General features: G+C 44.2%; 1 protein-coding gene across 2 annotated transcripts in view; it reads right to left on the bottom strand.

The window, feature by feature from the left end:
- Window positions 1–859: 859 nt before the first annotated feature.
- The window catches only part of Hlf (HLF transcription factor, PAR bZIP family member), a 56,620-nt gene continuing 34,933 nt past the window's right edge, over window positions 860–22,546 (bottom strand). Inside the window, exons 3-4 of one of the 2 annotated variants that reach the window (XM_041664483.1) lie at window positions 10,073–10,293; window positions 860–5,270 (exon numbers count right to left, since the gene is read on the bottom strand). In XM_041664483.1, the coding sequence (XP_041520417.1) occupies window positions 5,052–5,270; window positions 10,073–10,293 (440 nt within the window). In that variant the 3' untranslated portion in view covers window positions 860–5,051. The remainder of the gene's footprint in view (window positions 5,271–10,072; window positions 10,294–22,546) is intronic. The other variant, XM_041664484.1, reaches the window with a different exon arrangement.

Genomic DNA, 22,546 nt, shown 5'->3' with positions numbered 1-22,546 from the left:
CAGGAGTAGGCATCTCAGAGGTGATTTACAGCATCAGTTGGAGGGCATATATAGGCTACATGCAAACACTGCACCACATAATATAGAGGCTTGAGCTTCACAGGTTTTAGCCACCATTGAGAGCCAATCCCCTTCAGATCTGGAGGGTCAGCCATGCTCGATCACAGGTAGCAATTAGCTGGGAGCAGAAAAAAAATTCAGATTTCTGGGCTCCCACTCAAACTAGTTTCATAATCTGGGCCCCTATAACCTACCCCTGTAATATAATATATAATATATCTTGTGTTTGAGCACGGACCCAGATTAGCTTTTGTGATCTTCCTCTGTATGGTACCTTAGTCAACAGATCAGTACGCACTTCTGTAGCTTCTACGTTCATCACTTAGAGAACACTTTATTTTTAAATTTTTATTTTATGTGCATGGGTAAATTTTGCCTGTAGAAATGTCTGCACCCACAAAGACCAGAAGAAAGTGTCAGATCCCCTGGAACTGGAGTCATAGGTGGTTGTAAACTGCCATGTGGGTGCAGAAAATTGAACCTGGGTCCTCTGAAATAGCAGCCATGGCTCTTAACCATTGAGCCAGCTTTCCATCTTCTTATGTAAGTTTCTTAACTTACTCACATTATCATTTCCTCGTCTATAACAATTGTTACTTCATTATTTATTTTGGGACTTCAATATTCCATGTGTATGATGCAGTATTTGTTACATAAGTCACTCACAAATGATACTTTCTTACTAATTATATGGTATAATTATTATCATCTATGCAAATCTTTGTCTATGACTTGTTGGTTATGGTGACAGAAACAGAATCAACTGCTAGCCGGCTGTTCATAAAAAGAATACATGAAAAAAAGGAAAAAAGTCAGTTTATTAAACATTTAGAAGAACAAATAAAGTTTTGGACTTGACAGCATAAATACCACCAACATCATGGTGTACAATTACACTCACCTCCAGCTAACTTGAACCTGTTTAACAGATGCAATCTTTGTGGTGTTGCCAAAAGGATAATAGCTAATTGTTATGTCTGGTGAGGAGGTAAACATTTACAGATTTTACATCTCCACTGAGGTACCCATACACAAACACACATTGCCTTGCATACATTTTGGCAAACTCCATTGGCTGTAGGTACTAAAACTTCAATCCATAAGGACCTATGTCTTGTTCATTTGTGAAGGACACTGACTTAACAAAACTCCTGGAGTAGAATTTGGCTTCACCAGAGGGATGTACTCAGGAGCTCTCAGCAGGAAACGAGCAATGTCAGAGCCAGAGCAGAAGGCATCTGCCACAGAACGGGCATGGCATCTCAGCCCGCTGAGGACCAATCTCAAAGTCAAATACTGGCCTATGGAGACAGGCCACATACAGTCCAGTTGGCCCCTGCCTGGGGACCTTATATCTAACTCTGACAAAGTTCGAGTTTTCCCTCAAAGGAACAACAAGGATAAAAATAGATGAACCCTTAGAAACATCAAAGTCTACCTTGCACAACGTCAGTTGCTTCACTTTGGGGCAGGAGAGCAGTTGATATCAACAACTCACCCCATCCTGCAAGATCTCCCAAAAACAAGGCTGTGGCCCTTTCAAGGGCATATTTAGAATTAATGTAAGTTTCTACACCACGCTAATGGGCTAGAAGGACCCTCTGTGTTCTCTAATCTAGTTTCCCACTCACCTGGTGACTGAATCCCATCACGACATTCTCAGACACAGGGTCCTTCTGCTTCGTGGGATGGTCCCTTAAGAGCCTGTGCTTTGTAAAGACAAAGCCTAGGCCAGCCATGCCTGATGTGGTTTGTGAATGGCTCAAAGCGCCACTTCCTCTAGAGTCAGAGATCATCATTATAGCCTTCCCATCCCCTCAAGGCAGCATGAGCAGAGAGACTCGCTGATCAGCCATTTGTTTGTTTTTATTTTTTACTTTCTTTAAAAATAGTTGAAAAGGGACACGATGTGACCTGATAAGAAAGTGCTATATGATTCATTCCAAATCATGCCTACCTGACATGGCATGCTATAGCTTGAATACATTTTTTAATAGCCAAACAGTCATTGAAAGATGCCTGGGTTGAAACGGTGACAGTTGAAAACAGGACTTTCCTAATGGCCATGACCTCCTGTAATCATCTGACCCTGGGTCCCAACTTCTCGGGACATTCAGCTGCATTGCCTCATCTAGTTAATGTCCATGGACAGACAGAAATCAGCCTGGGAAAGGAGGGGTGACAATGACCTACATATAAGGCACCTGTGGAGACTCCAAAGTGTTGTTTTATATTGTTTTTAGTGAGGTAGGTTTCTAAAACCTTTCCTGGCATACAAAAGAGTAAGTTTTATTATGGTCTTTTTATGTCTTATGCAGAAAACATTTGTAATGTTCATTTGGTGCAAACAATTCCAAGAAAGACCGGTATGCTTTTCTGTCAGTTACTACTTAAGAGTTCCATGAATCTGGATGGTCCACGATACAACACTTCAACACTCTTCGACTTAAGTCTAGATAGATTCGTCTTTGCTCTGATGAATATTGTCATTGAACAGTTCTACGGTTCACCTCCTTATCTTCAGAAAGACCAACTCTCTGTCACCTCAGGGCTATTACCAAATGATCTCTGATTCAGTTCCACGTGATATTGTCAAAGTATTTTTTTAATTAGTAATCTGCTTGGAAAATGTATTGCAAGTCTTATACTCTCTCATCTCCCGCCATTATCTATGGCTTGAAACAAAACAGGTACCCGGGAATCAATCCTAAAGGTCTCATCTTCCAGAACTCTAACACTAGCCAGAAGTGTGGCTGATGGAATGGGAAGGGCACCACCAGCTCTGCAGAGAATTCCGATACCGAGGAGGCAGAAAACTGGAAAACATCCATGGATGAAAGGGGATTTTAATCAAGCACAAAATGTGCCTTTGAAGAAACAGCAGACTCTCTTGACATACAACTCAGTGAAACAAAAGTCCAACCATCTTTATCATCAAAACATCTATCAAATCATAAGCCATACACATAGCACCGAGGTCAACCTTACACTGCATGAGATACACAGGCCAAAAGAGAGCAAAACCACTTGGGGCTCTGGCAACAACACTTCAATCCAGCAACTCAGAATTTTTCAGTGAACATTTATGTGGCAGATGCGTTTCCTAAAAAACACTGTAGCATCCAATAAATATTTGACTAAAACCCATTTTGTGCTTTTGGGTGACGTTAACTGACTTCCTTCTGAGACCTAATAAGAAACAAGAAAGCGTTGGAGTAGGATTTGTCACAGCAAACCTCAATATTGTCATAAAATTTTAATTTTAAGCAGAAAACATGCTGATGTGTCAGTAATAGGTTTAAAATATTAAAGACTTCAAAAACCTCCAAGCACTCCTCTGAACAGCATTGGTGAATATATATCTTTGCTATATAATTTTAAAACATGGAATAGTTTTCCTTTTTCTCTTTTCTATATATAATATATGTCTTCCAAAATACATTGTCAGTATTTATATCTGAAAAATACTGTACAAAAAAAAGAACTTCCTATAATTACTCTGTATAAACATTAAACAATTTAATAATCTCTCCTTTTGGTCTATAGTAAACATTTAAATCGATTGGCTAAACCACAGTTTGTGACAACACCATCCCCTTCTGAGATACACCAGTGTCTTTTACATTCATTTTTCAGAAGTCCACTTGGTAGGCGCACATATGTTCAAAAGCAAACAGAGGGTAAGAAACACAGGCTCCAGGATCGTTAATTTGTGAGGCATTCAAAGAGGACACCACAGAGGGAAGGGGGGCTTTACAAAACACCAACTTTTTAACCTAATTAACTGATTTCTAAAAACAGCAAAATATCCTCCCAAAAAATATATGTTACAAAAAGAAAGTGGGTGAATTGAATCTTAAGTAATTCAATCGTTTTGAATATCAAGAGGGAAATGGAACAAAGTTAACTAGAAAAGTGGGAGTGGGCCGGGTGTGGGAGAAGGGAGACGGCAGAACGAAGCACATCCATGGCAAAGGCTTCTCCAAGATGCATTATTTTTTGGCTTCCATACCGATAAATCAACCCCTCATTCTGAGGCCTCCCATTGCCCTCTGCTTCCCTGTCCTGAGAAGATTCTGGTCATGCGCAAATGCATTACTTTAATTTTGATTTTTAAAAGACAGTGAGATTCCTAGGTAGGGAGTAATTCCTACGTCCACTAGTAATACTCAGGCAGCATGCTCTAGCGTACACTAGGATTATTGCTTTAGGTACAGACAGTGCAAAACACACTCTGTGTTCTATAATGGTACTTACTTATCTGGGGTTGGTAGGATGAAAAGGAAACTTAGTAGGTAGCAGTAAGTAAATACGGGATCTACTAAATCTAAACAGCACTTTAAATTTGACGACAATTATCACCAAAACTTAAAGGAAAAATGAGAGAGGGTGGGAGAGAGGAAGAGGGGCCAGGGAGGGAGGGGAGGCAACCTATGAAGGGATTCAGCTGCGGCGTAGTGCTAGTAAGGTATGTTGTGCACCTTTGTAGCATGGTAACTCATGGTTGGGACAGAAACAAGAGCTTATGTTCTAGGTAACTGAGATCCACTGCTTTGCCAGGGCCCTGCTTCCTGAAGCCACGCAGACCCTGGAAAAGTAAGTTCGCAGGAACATGAAGCCAGGAGGAAAGGGGCAGGAGTGGAGAAGGGAAGGGAGGAAACCCCACAGGGGTCCCAAGAGTCTAATAAAAACATGGCACCTTTCTTGTTCAGAACTAAAAGACAACAAGAGGACTATCTTCCAATGGCAGGTGTGAAGGAACACACACACACACACGCACACACATGCACACCGCTGAGCACACACGGGACCGTAAGCACGTGTACACGCACATACACACATACACACACAGATGCACACCGAAACATGAGTCGGTCGCATTTATGCCTCTGGTAAAGTGCTGATGTCGGAAAGGTTGGTTTGGGTGTGGTGCTACCAGACAGGAAACAAGCTGTCCATCTATTCAAAAGCCAGCCCACAGAAATGCCATCCTACAGGGGCCCGTGCCTGGACTCGTACTTGGCAAGTATGTTCTTGCATTTGCCCAGCTCCTTCCTTAAGTCAGCCACCTCCTGGCGGAGGGCCGAGTTCTCCTTCTCCAGGAACGAAGCCCGGATGGCAATCTGGTTCTCCTTCAGCCGCCGGGCATCACGGGAGCGCTTGGCCGCCATATTGTTCTTTCTGCGCCTCGCCCAGTACTTGTCATCCTGCTCATTAGTTACAGAAGGAAAAAAGAAACAAGATATTAGGTTTCAGCCGCACGTACTGGGTGTCAGCCAGGGGTGTGCTGGGACACCAGCCTGGGCTTCTTCATTCCTGTCTCCTTCTTTCACAGCTTACACGTCTGCGGGAATGGTCTGCCAGCCATGGCTTCCTTCCTAGAGAAAGGACCGACCTGTCACAACAGGCTTGTGTGCCCAGCAAAGCAGAGCTCAGAGCTCAGCTGAGAGCCGGAGGCTCGCCACACACCCTAAATTCTGTTCCAATTTTCTTCACTCTCTCGGTTGAAAGTCTTTTATAAAAACTTATTTTTTTCTTCAATAAATACACATGTAGGCTTTTTTTTAGGTTGGGACCCTGTCCCTGGAAGGCAATATGGTGATGTTTCTCAATATTATACATACATAATTTTTTTGTTTTTTAACTAACTAATTACCACCTCATGATAGTGTCTTGAATTACCCAGGCTGGTCTTGAACTCGCTTTGTAGCCAAAGGTGGCCTTGAACTCCTGCCATTGGCTCCTTAGCACCATCATGCCAATTCTCTCTAAAATCTAGCTTCATGAATACGCAGCTGATAAAGCAACTCCAATTCTATGGTTTGTCTCACATTCTCCATTTACACAGACACAGGCACAATTTTTTTTAACTATAGAATTGTTTGTAAAAGCTAAAAATGAGAAAAACCAATCATCTACATTAGAGGTGATAGCTACATTATCACAGAGCCACACAAAGGGATACTTTACAGTCATTAAAAATAAAGACCTTAGGGTGGGGGAGGCCACAAAGATGTGTGTGATACACTATGTTGTAGGGAGAAACAACAGCAATCTGCTAGAGAACATGCATGTTTATCACAGTTTGATTAAAATTATCCTTTACTAATAATGAGAGGCCCAGGTGGATTTGTAGTGGCCAATAAAGGTGCCTCTAAAAGAGGGACCAAACCGGTGAAGTAACAGACAAGAGGAGGATCCCCCACCGTTTTAGTTCATATCCTGAGCTATCAGAACGTCACATAAGGGGCATGTACACTTCGGTAATTGAAAACAGAAAATTAAAAAACGTATTAGCTCACATTACTCAATGTACTCATACCAGTGGCTAGCATTTAAATAATGTATTCTAATTTCCTATTCAATTGAAGCTTACTCGGCTCCAATTACCCTATCTGGAATTCCCAGATCTGCCTCCATCATTGCGCTCTCTACCAAGAAAGCTCCTAGGAGGATTGAGGGGGATCTTTTGGACCTTCTTAATCCATTGACGGGATGATGCCAAAAAGACTCCTTTTGTATCAACAACTGCTACAACGCGGTACCCCTGTCTTAGCAAGGCTGAGACTGCAGTTCAAGTCACCTAAAATAAATGGGTGAGGCCAACCCATCCCTGCTCTCAGGATGCCAAGAGACAGTTGGCATTGGAGAAAGTCGTTTACAAGGGTGGGGCTCAAGGCTGCAAAAGAAGTGCAGGATCCATGGTCCGCCCCTACTCCTGCCCATTATCCTCAGCAGACATGCACCTTTGGTGAAGACTGTGTGTGAGATGGAAAGTGTGAAAGGTGCTTCCTGTCTGCTGGTCACAAGATTGTCCCTTGTTCCTAAAGTGTCTCTAGACTTCGATATGTTTCATAATGTGTCACGGGAGGAAAAAGTGATCTTCACTATGGCTGGCATGAGAATTCTCAGGGAGGAGGCAGCTCTTTGAGGAATAGCTGAGCAAGTGTGGACAGGTATGCTGTGGCTGTTGATAGAACTTGTTGCTTGTGCTTCTCAAAACTGGTGGGAAAGGCAGAAGGGGAGAATGGCTGGGAGGTCCTGGGAAACCCAGTGCCATCACTTAGGCGAGGGGACCCAAAGGTATCTTCATGCGGCCAGCTTTGACGGAGGCCGTTTGTCTCACTCGGTTGCCGTCCTCCATTCCACCCCCGGTAGCGTGTTAGGAAGCCTACCACACTTGTCAAGATACCCAGCAGTATGGTTTCCAAGAGCATTCCCATGAAGGGCTGAGTCAGAATGGAGCAGGACCTACACACAAGGCAACATGAGGGCAGGAGGGGAGGCTGTCCGTGAGCACAAGCCCCTGGGAAGCTACAGAATGGATCTGTCACCCTACGACAATTCTGACCATGTCTCTAGGGACCACGGAATCATCAGCTGACCTTAGTGTAACAACTAACTCTTCTTACCCAGCTCTCTTCAGACTTAACTCGGTTTGTGTTCGGACCTCTTATCACACGGAAGGTGCTTTCTCCCCAGTCCCATCTGCCCACATGTGCATATAAGCTACACGTGTGGAATGGAGAAGAAAGCTCGGAAGCAGGAGGGAAGCAGAGAACAGAGGTGGTACGAAAAGATGGAGAAGACAGGAGTGATGGGAGAAGGGATGCTCTAGCCTAGAAAAACCGGCTCACTTCCTTCTGTCATTCTGATGGGAGCCAGGAAGGCAGGATCTCTAGTAGGAATGATAGATTTGACACAGGGTCCCCTGTTCCATCCTCTGCCTGCCAGGAGCTGAGGCTATCTGGCTATTCAGTTACCTTCACACAGCAGGGACCTACTTGTCCCTCCCACTTTTAACAGACTGGCACTCCCCTCTTCTCTACAGTCTAGAATTCCTATAGGCCCAAATACAGTGATCAGTGATAGTGTTGGCTCACTTTAGCATCTCCCAAACCTCTGAAAGATGTCTGTCAGGCGAATGAATGACCTTTAAGCGTGGTAAGAAGTAGATGTGACTATGTTACATCTATTATGGTATCCATTAGGAACCCCTGTAGATCATCATTTAGCTCTCCCTCTGTATGCATGCTAACCAAAGACAAAAGTTAAGCACTTGTAGGGAAAACCATTCTTGATTTTCCACCCCATTCTATTGGTTTTCTTGTCATTCAAATGCTGAGGGCACCATACACCTTGTCTCCCACCACCCCAGCTCAGCCCTGCCTGAGGAAAGAACACCTCCCAGCTCTTCTTCCCACTTCTCAGCAGCTCCTCATTTGGGCCTTGTGGCTCCACCTGCAATTGACAAAAACCCCTAAGGGCACATTGAAGGAGAAGGTTCCTGCCAGTTCCCTAACCAGCATGTGAAAAGGGCAGGCTTAGCCAGGACAGCAGTAATATGTATCATTCCAGCACAGATGGTTTATCACGGCCTCTTTGCTGCCAAGAATACACGGGCCATTAAGTAGGCTCACTCTTCAAACACGCAAACTTGGAGACTCTGAAGGTCTGGCTAGAGGTTCAGTCTACAACTTGTTAGCATCCTGTCAAAGCACCTTCCAGTCAAGAAGTAGCCCCAGCTGAATAGGCTTCCTGGTTTAGGTGAAGGGCGAAAACTCTGAAATACACAGAATTAGATGACTGAGAACTCAAGAGACCGGAAGGCATCCAACTGCAAGAAGGTATTTAACTTGGCTGGGACCTAATCTCATAGCCCCTTACAGTCTAATCATCCAAGCCCTGAGAGGTTTCATTTTTCTGGAATTTTTCTTGTAGATTTTCTTAGTTTTGATACTTAGGGTGACAGCTCTTGATGTTTTTATGCAAGGGCCCCTTGTCTGGGCTTACACGCTACAGTGCCCTTTCCAGAACCCGCCTTACTCTAAAAGTAGAATTCACCTCAGTTCCCCTTTCTACATCCTCCACTGTAAAAGGATAACTTTGGACTTCAGCCCTGACACTTGCCCGTTCTGTAGCAATTAAGGAGTTCTCAGATGTGAGGATAACAGCTGTCTTTAGATCTTCTAGGTACATCTGCCTCCTGTGTTCTTTCTAGACACAAAAAGGTGGAAACACTGGCCTACACCAGTTCACCCAATGAGTGTCCCACACACTCATTTTCCTAGGGAGTATCTCTACATATGAAGCATATTTAGGGCTTGGCAATGGGGATCGGGTGTCAAAAAGGACTAATTATGCTTGGTACTAATGCTTTGCATGCATAGAATCATATATATTATAATATAATAATTATAATTTAAAATGCATATAATCACTTATTGTTCTCACGATCGGAAAAAAGCATGAACAGAAAATTTCCTATGAAATAGCTAATCATAAATAGTTCTGTGCTGGCATAATTTTCAGAAATCTCTCTCATCCCAAGGTAAATGTATCAGAATAAACAAGCAAGTCTGTTTCCCTGGATAAATAATGCATCCCCTTCAACATGGTTGAGGAAACCCACTTGGAGCTAACTGCTAAGTTAACATCAAAAGAACATGACTTGGCACGCACATTGATGGCCATGGACCCACCGTCTCTGCCCACAATAAGCTATCCTGGTCACCCAGAGCTGGCAATATGGAGGGGGGAGTTCAGACTTGTTTAGACTCCAAGGCACTCGGGAAAATGGTAACGTTCACTATCAGCAAACAATGAACAAAGGAGGTATGCCTCAGAAAACTGAGGTCCAGGTTCCCTTCTCAAATCATCTTTTATTATTATTATTAATTATTATTATTATTATTTTCCTTTGCATCCTTAAAAGATTCGGAGTTGATACATGGGGCTCATGGGATCCCTTGTAAAGAGGAGCCAATGTGTTTCCTTTGGGGACTTTATCTCTCCCCAGTCTTTTATTGCTTCTCCTTACTCCTGATCAGTATCAAGACATGAAAGCATACTTCAGAAAACTCCTAGAGAAGAAGTCACATGCCAACAAACACAACGAGAACTCACTGGCCCTTGCTTTCCAAGTGTGTGTAGCGTTCCTGGAACCACCCCTTTAATTTCTCCTAATCCCGCCTTCTGTCCACCCACAACCTGATTACCAGTTCCAATTTACCTTCAAATCATCTGGAATGAAGACTTTGCGAGCTTTCTTAATCATGGGCTGTGGCTTCAGTTCTTCCTCAGAGAACTTGCGTTTGCGAGGGTCAAACATTTCCTGCCCTGGGATGCTGGAGAGGGCAAGATCTGCTGGGTCTGGTTCATACCCGACAGGAACCTGGATGGCGTCAGGATCAATGGGACTCGGTGTATTTCGGTTTGCTGGCAGCAGCTGGCCTGGAACAACATATGAATTTTCATTTATATTGACTCTAAGTCAACCCAAGACACAGCCACTTAGTCATTCTCTAGGCGAGTTGAGAATCTTTAACCAGCTTATATCTGGCCCTACTGTCATTTGTCCTTATTCATCTTCACTGTGTTTCTGAGAACACAGTAGGCAGAATATGATTGGCTCATGTCTTATCAGGCAAAACATGGCATATACATACTTGTTCACAAACAGGATTAAGAAAGGTTAAAAAATATATACATCCTTATTTGCCTATTACGTTCATTGTGCTGGTTAGTTTTATGTCAACTTGACACAAGCTGGTCATTTGGGAAGAGGGAACTCAATTGAGAAAATGCCTCCACTAGGTTGGTCTGGGCAAGACTATGATGCATTTTCATAATTGATGATTGATGTGGGAGGACCCAGCTTACTGTGGATGGCGCCACCTCTCCAAGCTAGTGGTCCTGGGTGCTATAAGAAAGCAGGCTGCGCAAGCCTTAAGGGACAAGCTAGTAAGCAACACTCCTCCACGGTCTCTGCATCAACTCCCGCCTCTAGGGTCCTGCTCTGTGTTTGTTCCTGCCCTGACATCTTTCTGTGGTGGATTGTGAAGCTGAAGTGTATGCTAAATAAACCCTTCCCTCTCCAAGTTATTTTTGGCCATGGAGTTTTATCACAAAAGTAATAATCCTAACTAAGAAAGAAATTGATACCAGAGTAGGATGCTGCTGTGACAATGATGTTTTGGGAAGGTCTGTGGAAGGGCTGGAAGAGCCAATGAGCGCTCAGAGATCAGTGGATTATTCTATGGGAGCTGGGAAGATAATGCTCTGCAGAATAGATTATGGAGGCCTGGCGTGTGAAGTTTCAAAGGAAAGTGTGCATTCCTTAAAGACCCCATCAGTGCCATTTGAGAATCTGTGGTTCTGGCCAACAGGGTCTGAAGAGTCAGCTGTGATTAACCAGAGACCAAGACCACGGAAGTGAAACCTTTGCTTTACTAGGGACAACTGATGCTGGGTATCCAGGTTAAGAATTTTGGTGAGTAAGAAGAGATTAACATCACTGAGATGAAATCTTCTGAGAAATGTTTCCTTAGAGTCAGCACAAAGAAGATGTGTTCCAGAGATGGCCAAGGTTGTAGAGCATGCTGGGAGCCAACCCTGGCCATGTGTAAGAGTTTCCCGGATGGTACTGGTTTTGAAGGCACAAAGGTGTCATGGAGATTAGCTGACGCTTGGCACCATGGGAAACTAGGTGAGGTCACTAGGAGATGTGCAGCTTCAGTTGAAGTAAAAGTCCCAGGTCGAAGGGTTCCGGGAGAGAAGCTGAGGCTTGCCATTATGTGACTGGATCAGAGTCCTCAAAGTGAGCCTAGGACAGGCTATTTGTGAAGGTGCAGCCGAGCTTCAGTGTAGACCCCAGCGGTCAGGACCACTGGAAAAGCACCATGGTGTTTCATCACAGCAATAAAAACCCTAAGACACACATGGAGCACCAACACATGCCAGATGGTGTGATGGATAGAATTATAGGGCTTTAAGAATACAGTTGTGGGACACTTCAGGTGTTTCCCAGGTGAGCCCCAGAGACAGACCTATATCCAGCCAGGTAGGGTAGAATGGAGTGGTAGAGTATGGAAGGAAATCTCATGTGCATCTGGTGTGTAGTAAACCACACATAACATAAACAAGGTTAGGGGGCGATCCTGGTGATGACACCTGGTCTAGCTGCATCCTGGAGTAGATAGTGATCAGCAGAAAGGTACTCTAGCTACAAAGTGAAGACAGACATTTTCAAGTATTTTGGTGTATGTATGTGTTGTCCTGAATATGTGCTTGTCAGTGTAGGTAGGCACACATATGCACATGGGTATGCATGTATGTTTGTGAGGCAAGAAGGAGACGGTGGGTGTGATTTCTCAATCATTTGCCACCTGTATTTTTCAAGATGATGTTTCTCATTGAACTTGAAACTCATGAATTTAGTCAGGCTGGCTAATCAATAAGCTTCAGGGGTCTCCACCCTCGCTCTCTTTTGGGTGTTCACCTGGGTTCTAGGGATCTAAACTCAGGTCTTCATACTTTTGTGGCAGGTACCACTGAGCCATCTCCCGAGCCCTTTATTTTCTCTTTCTTCCTCACCCCTCTTTACCTCCTTCCTTCCTTTTTTTTTTATACTAGGGATCGAACCTGGGGCCCTGAGCATTGCAGGCGAGTGCTGTGCCATTGTGCTACATCCCTAGTCCTCCAGTTTGCATGCTTGAGAAGCTACAAATAGTCTTCGGCAGTTGGAACCCAGAACCAGAAGACAGAATACGTTTAGGTAAAACTGCAAGAGATGTGGTCACCAGCATGGAGAGCTGTGGGAAAAGGACAAATGACTGAATGTCACAGAAGGACTTGAGGAGCGAAGTAATGAATAGCTGGCTTAGAAAAAGGTTGTAGTACAGTGGACTGAAGGGGGCATAGGTGGAGTCTGTCAGAGTCAAGACTGCTGCAATAGACAAGGGACACTTTAACAGTGGCTTACAGATGCTGAGAGGGGAAATTAAAAAAATAGATTAGAAAGGACATCATGGAGAAAACCTAACTTCCACTTGAACCCTCTACACACTAAGCTACTGGACTACACAAACTTCCATGGAACAATGGGTGGATTGTGTTTCTTTGTCTAGCTGGTGAAAGTGAACTTAATAACAGACCAAATGTTTATGCTGGGAGTCCTGAAACTTAACTTCCGGTTTCATCTGAGTTTTACAATTGCTTCTTTCATGCTCGAGCAATAAATAAGAGGATACAGCTTGGCTGTGTTTGGCCCAGCTCCTCTTCTTCCTCATTGCCAAAGGCAGGTCCTGTGTATGAAGAAATCTTTAGGTTTCATTAAAAACCTACCCGAGGATGAAGCATGAAGTCCCTTGCTTATACTGTAGTGAAACCAAAACCCTGCGTGCCTGTTTTTCAAAAGACCTGGAAGGGAACTTGAAAAATAAATGACCCAGATGACCTTCTAGGTCCCTTCTCTGCTTTGAGCTCTCTGTGTAGTGCTTGCCAGAAAGGAAGAGACGGCCCCTGAGGCGTTGGCAGATGATGGGGTTTTCTCATTAGCCAAGCTGCCGCACAGCTCCAGCTTCTGGGGACTGCAGAGCTTCGTATTGGATGAATACAATTTCATCTTGTGCCTCTTGACCTTGCTTTAAAAAGGAACCTCATCTCCATCATCTAGGGATGCTACTTTTCATGAAGGAAATCTCTTTGAACTTAACAACATTGCCTAATGTCCTAACATCACCCCACCACCACTTCGTAGGCTTCTATTCTCTTCTCACAGTCTTTTTGTTACATTGCATTCTATCTTGTGTGTGTGTGTGTGTGTGTGTGTGTGTGTGTGTGTGTGTGTGGTGTTGTCATGCATGTGGGGTCAGAGGATAATTTTCAGGAGTCAGTTCTCTTTTCCATCCTATGAGTCCTGGGGCTTAAATTTATGTTGTCACTGAATTTAGATTATTATTATCAGGCTTGGTGTCTCTATCTACTCAGCATCTTACCCACCTCTTTCCCTAACCCCTCCCCCTTTGCTCATGCTTTTTTAAGACAGGGTTTCTCTGTGTAGCCTGGGATGTCCTGGACTCACGATAGAGTCAATCTAGAATGGCCTCTAACTCATAGAGATCCACCTGCCTCTGCCTCCCTAGTGCTGGGATTAAAGGTGTGGGCCACCCTGCCTGGCTCTGAATCATCTCTTCATGCTTCCCAAGTAGAATTTCTTCATTATTTGAAATTCCTTTTTCAGACTTCAGTGCTGTGGGACAATGGTCTTGTACCCTGTCACTTGTACTGTTTTAATAAAACACTGATTGGCCAGTAGCCAGGCAGGAAGTAGAGGTGGGGCAACGAGAACAGGAGGATTCTGGGACAAGGAAAGGCTCAGTCTGCAGTTGTAATCCAGACACAGAGGAAGCAAGATGAGAATGCCTCACTGATAAAAGTTCCCAAGCCATGTGACTGACACGGACAAGAATTATGGGTTAATGTAGGATGTAAGAGTTAATAAGAAGCTGGAGTAAATAGGCCAACCAGTTTATGATTAATGTAGACCACTGTGTGTTTCTTTGGAACTGAATGGCTGCAGGACTGGGCAGGACAAAACCACTGTCAACACTTCAATATTCTGTTTATCATGCTATCTTAAATGTTTTTAAACTTTACAAACATGAGCATGCATCTGTGAACACACACACACACACACACACACACACACACACACACACACACACACCCCACACACACTTTCTACCAGAGTGCATAGACCTTCACATTTTGACTATTTCATAACCATACAACCCCTTTTTATGGTATCTGCTTCCATGTTCAGCTTTGGTAAAGAGCAACCCTTTTTCTTTGGTTGGTCCTCTGAGACACTGAACTCTGACATGCATCCATGGCCCTTCTAAGAGGGGCACTTCCCATTTAGGCAGAACATTCTAGCATTCTATCTCTGCAGCCCCTTTCTCCAGAGGAGCAGGCCAGCATTTCCTGCAGAATGGGAAAATGGAAGTGTACCTGAGCATAAGTAAATGGCTGCCCTAGGGTCAAGCAGAAAGTGGCTAATGACGAAGGGACAAAGCCGGATCCCTCTTGTCATCCATCTTTTCTGCTACATTACCTCCTGCTGAAGTTGTCTTACCTTTTACTGAAAACTCCCAGGAGTCATTGGGTCATAGGAAGAAAGGCTTTTTGTTATATTTTTTCTCTATTTTTTATGAATTTTTCAGACTTCTAATGTAAGAATTATTGACTTAGAGTGAAGCATTACATTTTACTTTTGAATTATCAAAAATGTTCACAGCAAAACCTCAACTGCAGAATGTGTCAAGAAAGTAAACGTGCAGTTCTCATGGCTCTTCTCTCTACAGCCCCTCTAACCACCCCACCCCCAGGGGCGTGGATGAACACCTTGATGAAAAGCTCTTATTTATCATTTGAAAACTTTAGGTATTGGTATTGGGCATCAAACCCAGGGTTTCCAACATGCTAGACAAACACCCTACCACTGGGATATACCCCTACCTCATTATGCCTTGGCTTTTTACTCATAAACAATATAACCCAAATGGTATCGTGCATCTTATATTGCTTTTTTAATATTTTAAGACATTAAAAATATCAATACAAATAGTAAATATATGTGAGGATCAAACCCAAGGACTCTTGCATGTTAATGAGGTGTTGTCACCCCACCCCCAGCTCCATCCCAAGTCTCTACTTTGTTGTTAAAGAATCAGTGTTGAATATAATAATATATTCAATAATTCTTATATTCAATAAGCTTTTTCAGCAGTATTTATTTATTTATTAAAGATTTCTGTTTCTTCCCCGCCACCGCCTCCCATTTCCCTCCTCTTCCCCCAATCAAGTCCCCCTTCCTTGTCAGCCCAAAGAGCAATCAAAGTTCCCTGCCCTGTGGGAAGTCCAAGGACCACCCACCTCCGTCCAGGTCTAGTAAGGTGAGCGTCCAAACTGCCTAGGCTAGAAACTGGGCTGCTCACATGAAGCCAAGTACAATTTTTTAATGTTGTGATGAATGTACTTCCAAATTTTGCCCTAAAATGCTATTCTATTCATACTTATACAGACATAAATGAGAGTCCGAATTTCATATAACAAAACATTCATTTCAAAAATGGTGCCAGTTTGATCAGCACAAAATTCACTTCCCTGGTGACTAGTCATGCTCATCATCCCACACATTTATTGGGTACCCACTTCTCCTCTGTACCCCACATATTTTATTCAACCCCAACAGATACATCTACAACACAGCTCCTATACCTATGGCTCCCAGAACATGGGGGAAGAGGGGGCTGAAAGATTGGGAGACTGAGAGGACCAGAATGTCTGCTATGAGACTAGTCTACATATAATAGGAAAGCTACACTCATAAAATCCCAACAGTACAGTTGCCTAAAGAAGACCAACACAATGATATCACCAGTTGACATGCAGATGGGATGGGGAATCTTACAAAGCCATACCTCCAAATGTAGAGCTTCCGGTAGTAAATGGCTCCTGAAAGGGAGAACTGGTGTTCTCCTCCAGAAACAAATCCCTCCATATAGATATACACACATATATGTATATATATATGCATATATATACACATGAAATTAAGTAAAAGGTCATAAATTTGAGAGGGACTGTGAGGTGCACAGGTAGAATGGAGTCAGAGAGGGAGGAGTGGAACTAATAATGAAATCACAGTATGTATATATATTTCTCAAGAAGACTTAATATGATGTAGATTTTATTAATGTTAAAATATATATATTATATTTTATTTATTTTGTGAGCCTGTATGAATATTTGTGTGGGCTCATGTGTGCATTCAGAGTTGAGGTCAGAGGGCAACTTGTGGGAGTCAGTTCTTCCCTTCTACCAGGTGGATCTTGGGTATCAAACTCAGGCCATCATCATGCTCAGTGGCAAGCACCTTCACCTATTGGGCCATCTTGTGAGCTCAGTGTTTATTCTATAAACATCGTCTCATCTGGTTTACATATAACTCTTTGCCAACACTGTTTATGACCTTACAGTTTTTCACTACTGAGAGATTTCCCATTGTCACTGTATGTCTTACATATGCATACAGTGTGCCCATATATCTGTGTATAAGCCTGTGCTTTTCTTTATTACAACTGTAGCTGGTTTATTCTGAGTCACCCAGAATTTCTTTTCACATACAGCATAAAAAGGATGTTAACTAACGCTTTCCAAATGCCAGCCTCTAATGACTGATATCGGGTAAGTATTAACGTTTGACAGCACAAATTCTGTCTCTATTGTTGTTCTTTGTTTAAAATGTCTCTGGTTGCTCCAATACACACATCCTTTCTTTTAGGTGAATTTCAGAACGCATTTGTTAAGTTTTACATAAAATCTTCATTAGGAATTTTGTCAAGATCACAACTGAGCCCTGCAGGAACAGTTATCCTTAACATATTAAACATCTCATTTTCATTTTCGGCATCTTAAAAAAAACATGTGTTAGTTCAGTTCTTTCATCAGCCTTAACTTCTCAGTTTTTTGCTGTTCATTAATTTTAAATGCTCTACAGCAGTTGAGCTGAAGTTCCCTTGTTTCCTGACTGGTTACTGCTGGCTTGTAGGAAGGAGCTGGTTTTACGATGCCAGGCTCATATCCAGCCACCCCTCCCCCGCCCATCCTGCTTCTAACAGTTTCAGCAAGTCTGACTTCCCTGAATAATTTTATCAGCCGCCTCTAGGGCCAGTTACAGCTTGTTTCGAATGTTTATAATCCTCACATCTTTCTTGTGAAGAGTCTTAATCTCTGCAACAGCTGTACCTGCGACATGAGGCAGATGATCCCACTGTCCAGACGTCAGTGGGGCAGTGGAAAATGCTGCTGACCCCTTGTGCCATTAAGTCTGAAAGCGTCACACAGTCTCCCGGTTCAGGAGTTCCACCCTTATTGTATTGGCAGATGCTTTTTTTGTTTTTAAACAGAAGTAAGAACATTAAATTTCCTCAAATGTGTCATCACCTTAAAAAAATGTAAAGGATAATTGTATGGTTGTTCCCCTGTATCTTCTGTGTTCAAGCTTGATAGTTCTCTATCTAGGATTTCATTTAAATCATGCAGGTTCAACCCTATTATGTAAATTCCATAGTCTACTGGGCATGGTTCTTCGTCTACAGGCCTCGTGATGACATTTCCAGAAGAGCCACGGAAGATTCTGGAGGAATGGGGAAAATGGAGGCCCTAAGAAAATCTGGCAAGAGATTCAAAGTCACTCTGAAACCCACAGTTGGTCTCTGGTCACCACAGAGCATGCAGAAGCCTCCCCATTCCTCCCCTTCAGGAAGAGTTTAGCAGCCCCCGTTCAGTTAGCTGATGAGCTGGCAGACATCAACGGACAGGGAGAGCAGCAACCTGCAACCTTTCTGCTCAGGCCCTGGGTTTGTGCTCTTAATCTGTGGCTGCATCGAAGCAATAAATCATTATTTTATTTATTACTTAGACTCACATCTAGTTGCAGCAACCACAACCCCTCTGGTGCTCTCCTCATACGGGTAGCTAGGTAGGCAGACAGGCATTAGACGTAAAGCAGCCGTGCGGAAAGAGTCCGAGACATATCGCTCAGCATTTGTTACTCAAGAGCGTGAGCAAGCCGAGGGAAACCATCCTCATCAAGAAAGGCCAAGAAAAGGAAAGGTGACGTCTACATTGATGGAAGGGGACCCTTTCCATCTGATGAGTCAAAAGGAAAGTCTTGTGATCCACAGCTCAGTCTTTGGTGGGTCTTCCTCTCCTGCCTACTTCTCCTCTCTCTGGTCTCAGTTTGGGTCTGTTTGCTTGTAATGATCTTCTGAATCCCAGAGGGTCATAACAAGATCTTTTATTCTCTTGGCATCTTCCAAATTTCAGAAGAAAACCACACTGGGGTTCATAGCCTGCTTGCTTCAATATAACACACCCCTGTTCCTGGACCCTTTCGAATGTAAAAAGCCCATTATCTTGGGGGACTATAATGATACTTCAGGATCAATAAGGAGAGTTTGATAAATGTACAGAGATTAAATAACCACCCCCCCGAGCATATCTAAAAGTGGGAGTTTCCCCAGACTCTGTGTCCAGGTCAGCTGGTTTCTGCTCTGATGGCAGGGGATGTAATTTCCTTTAACAAGTACCCTACAAACTCAGGTATGTCCCAATGGCCCAAGGTCCCATCCCTCTCCTGCCCATGACTTTCCCACGTGGCTTTGCAATTCCAGGCAAAATCTGTTTCCTAGCCTCCCAATTGTGAGCTGGTCTCCTACCTTGCACTGGCCAAGAGAATAAGGGAAGAATGCTTTGGTGTTTTTGCAGCTGGGCCTAAAGGCACCATGCAGGTTCCCATCTCTTTATCAGTACATGTGTGTCATTACCACAAGCCTGTCTGGGTGAGCCTGTTGGAAGATGAAGGGCACTGGAGAGGCCAGAGGATCCGCTCAATCACCTGCTCTCTAGATGCGTGGGTCCAGCTAAGGTCAGGACAGCCACCGTCTGACTCACAACAAAAGCAGAGGAGCAAACAATAAATCCTTACTTGCGTATGTGCCTGAGTTTTTGCAACTGGCTAGCATTCTCACGACAGCAGATGACTGACCCAGGAACTGAGCTGCAGTACACAGGGGATGTTTATGGTCCTGTTCACAATAAGCCAGAGGTTAAGTAGGTGATGTTGAACTGGGAATTGCAACGTGCTTGGCTTCTTTCTAATTCCAGTTATGGTACCTGTACATTATACGTCAGACACTTGTGAACAGAAGAACAGAACAAAGTGAGTTGTTCTGCCATACACATCAAAGTCTGTTTGGGAAAAGGAATGATTGCGCTCTCTCTCTCTCTCTCTCTCTCTCTCTCTCTCTCTCTCTCACACACACACACACACACACACACACAGAGAGAGACAAACAGACAGACAGACACAGAGAGAGAGACACACACACACACATACAGAGACAGATATTGAGGGGGCGAGACACAGATAGACGGAGACAGTGATAAAGAAAGAAGGAACTGGAGAGAAACAAAGATGGGGAGAGAAAGAGTGTGAGAGAGAGGGACAGGGTTGGAAAGACAGAGCTGTTGTACGGTATCTTTCTGAGTTTTTATTCTCTTGACCACAAAAGAAGATGAGCATGCTGGCCACACAGCCAGGGAGAGAACTGTGTGAAGATGAATGAGACAGAGCACCCAGGTAAACGGTTAGCATAATACACAGTACCACCTGGAAAGAACTGGGTGAGTGTTCTATACATAACCACAAATGCAAAAATGTAGATTCCGTGATCACAGAGACGGACTCACACAAAAATGCGTCCCTGTTTCGAGGCCAGCACATCCCTCTCCTGAACCTCGGCACTCCTAGCTATTGTCTGTCCTTCCATGCCCCAACCATGTAATCCAGCTGCCAGAAGACATTCTGCAAGCAGACACCCAGGCAGGTCTCCTCTAGTGTCAAAGCTTCCAGAAGCAATCCACTGTTAATGTGACAACGCTGAAGACTCCTCTCCCACGCTAGCCCTTTCTCGGCACTCACACATCCAGGAGCCTGCTGCCTCGGGCCTGGGTGTTTGGTTTTGTCCCTACCTACTGTCAGGGAGACAGTCTTCCCTCCATTGTCTCCCTGCTCCTTGGATCACTTCGTTCCGGCTCCACTGCCATCTCCTTTCCCCTTCTTCTGTGCTGTAGTCCACCCCATTGCCCATCGAGCCCCTCTGGGTTTCCTCTCAGTATTCACCTCCATTCACAATATTAGTTTTTATGGCATTGGAATGAGGGCTAATCTTTCTCATTTTCATTTTCTAAGGGGGTATCTCGGCTTTTCAAAATCTGAAAAATAAAAAAAAAACACTATTTTTAAGTGCACATGTTTTCTTGGATATGTTGTAGGGAGCTGTGCTAAATGTTGCTGAGGGAAGATCACCCAAGGAGCTAGAAAGTAGGAGAGGGGGAAGGAAGGAGGAGCCGAAGAGATGTCAAGAAATGGCATGGAGGAAGAAACCGAAGAAGGGACACAAGGGTGAACGAAAGCAGAAATGCAGATTAAATAAAAAGAAAGGATGTGGAAGGGGAAATGAGTTAAAAGGCAGGGGAGGAAAGGAAAGAAAAAAGAGATAGAAAAGGTTTACCCCGGGCTGGAGAGATGGCTCTCTGGGCACACAGAATGGAGATGATTTCAGGTCCCAGTATCTAAGGCACAAGGACAAGAAAGCTGGGCATGGGCCTGCGGGTGCTATAACCACATCACTGAGGGGGCAGAGACCGGAAGATTACGGGGGCTTGCTGCCCGCCAGCCTAGCTCAGGGGAATGAGCAGAGAATAATACAGCAGGCGGTTCATCCTCCTCTAGTCTTCACATATACGTGTATCACACACACAGTGTGTGTGCACATGCGCTCACACGCGCTCACACACTTAAGTGCATGAACAAAGGGAAGGAAAAAGCTTAGCCTAAGATTATGTTGGAAAGGGTTCTCTGCTCCCTCAGGAACTAGAAGTCTGTCAAGACTTGGATGTTTTTAAGTGTCCTGAGCCTGGGATACTGGGCACTCATTCTGTTTCTCTGTATATATAATATAATATAATATAATATAATATAATATAATATAAATATACAATATATATGTCTCTATATATCTATGTCTCTATGTGTGTGTAATCTCCCTCTTTACACACATTCACACACACACACACTTCAAGACCTACTCAGACATGGTGCCAGGGAGTCTTCATTCTCAAGACGGCAGCACAAACACAAAGAAAGTCCCACTGTAAAGATGCCTTTGATCTCCAGGCTCTTATGCAACACCTCTGTTCCCGGAGTAACAGGCTGTCAGCAGAAACAAGGGTAGGTAGTAAATCTGCAGAGCCATCTGAACCCTGGTGTGTAAGCAGCGGGAGGGGAGCTGCTCTGTTCCATCTAGTGTGAAGAGCGACGCAGTGCATCCTGGGGGGCAAGCAGGTGGGCTCCCTCCCACGAGTATCACTGTTACTAACTGAGGGGGAACCGGGTGGAACCCTTGTTTCCACCAGGCTTTTCCGAAAGATCAGGCTTAACCCTCACGTTAGCTCGCCCAGGGTGGAATCACTGGGATCCTCCTTCTCTAGACATGGAAAGGAAGGAACAGAAAGCAGAGGACCAAAATCAGCTCTGAAATGCTGCATCATCTGCCAGGCGTCACCTCCTCGTCTTCACTCTGCAACAGGAAGATGTAATAGTAGTGGGGCCAGGAAGCCTAGTCCTGCTGCTAGGGCAAGCTAGTGGCGGCCCCGCATCATGACTGGGCTAGGGATTCTCTGAACAGAGCCACTCTCAATCATCAGCCTGCCCTGCTCAGGGGACACCGTCTCGTGTCTTACAGAAGAAAAGGAGAGAGGTCCTAGTGATGAGACCACTGACACCGGGTCACTCAAGTCAGCCGGGACTTGGCCACCAGTCAGGCAGACCCTGAATGCGTACGCTCTCCTCTACTTCACCCTCCCTCTCACAGGCAGCAGAAAAAGAAAGAGGACCTCTTCCGATTCCCACATCTCCAGCCCAGCAGGCACCTAGACCAGCCCCAGGAAAGTTGGTCTCCACCGTTACCCCTCCTCCCTCTGTGTCATCGCTCCATCTCCACCCGGTTCTGGTTCCAGACTAGTGCATCAGAGCAGAGAGAGGGGACCACATTTGTCAAGACAACCACGGGCT

The sequence above is a fragment of the Microtus oregoni genome, unplaced genomic scaffold (genome assembly GCF_018167655.1).
Source record: "Microtus oregoni isolate MIOR12 unplaced genomic scaffold, Mior012 000015F_ref0000493, whole genome shotgun sequence".
Lineage (NCBI taxonomy): Eukaryota > Metazoa > Chordata > Mammalia > Rodentia > Cricetidae > Microtus > Microtus oregoni.
Note: the sequence above shows the minus strand (reverse complement) of the source record. Positions and strands in the feature narration are given on the sequence as shown.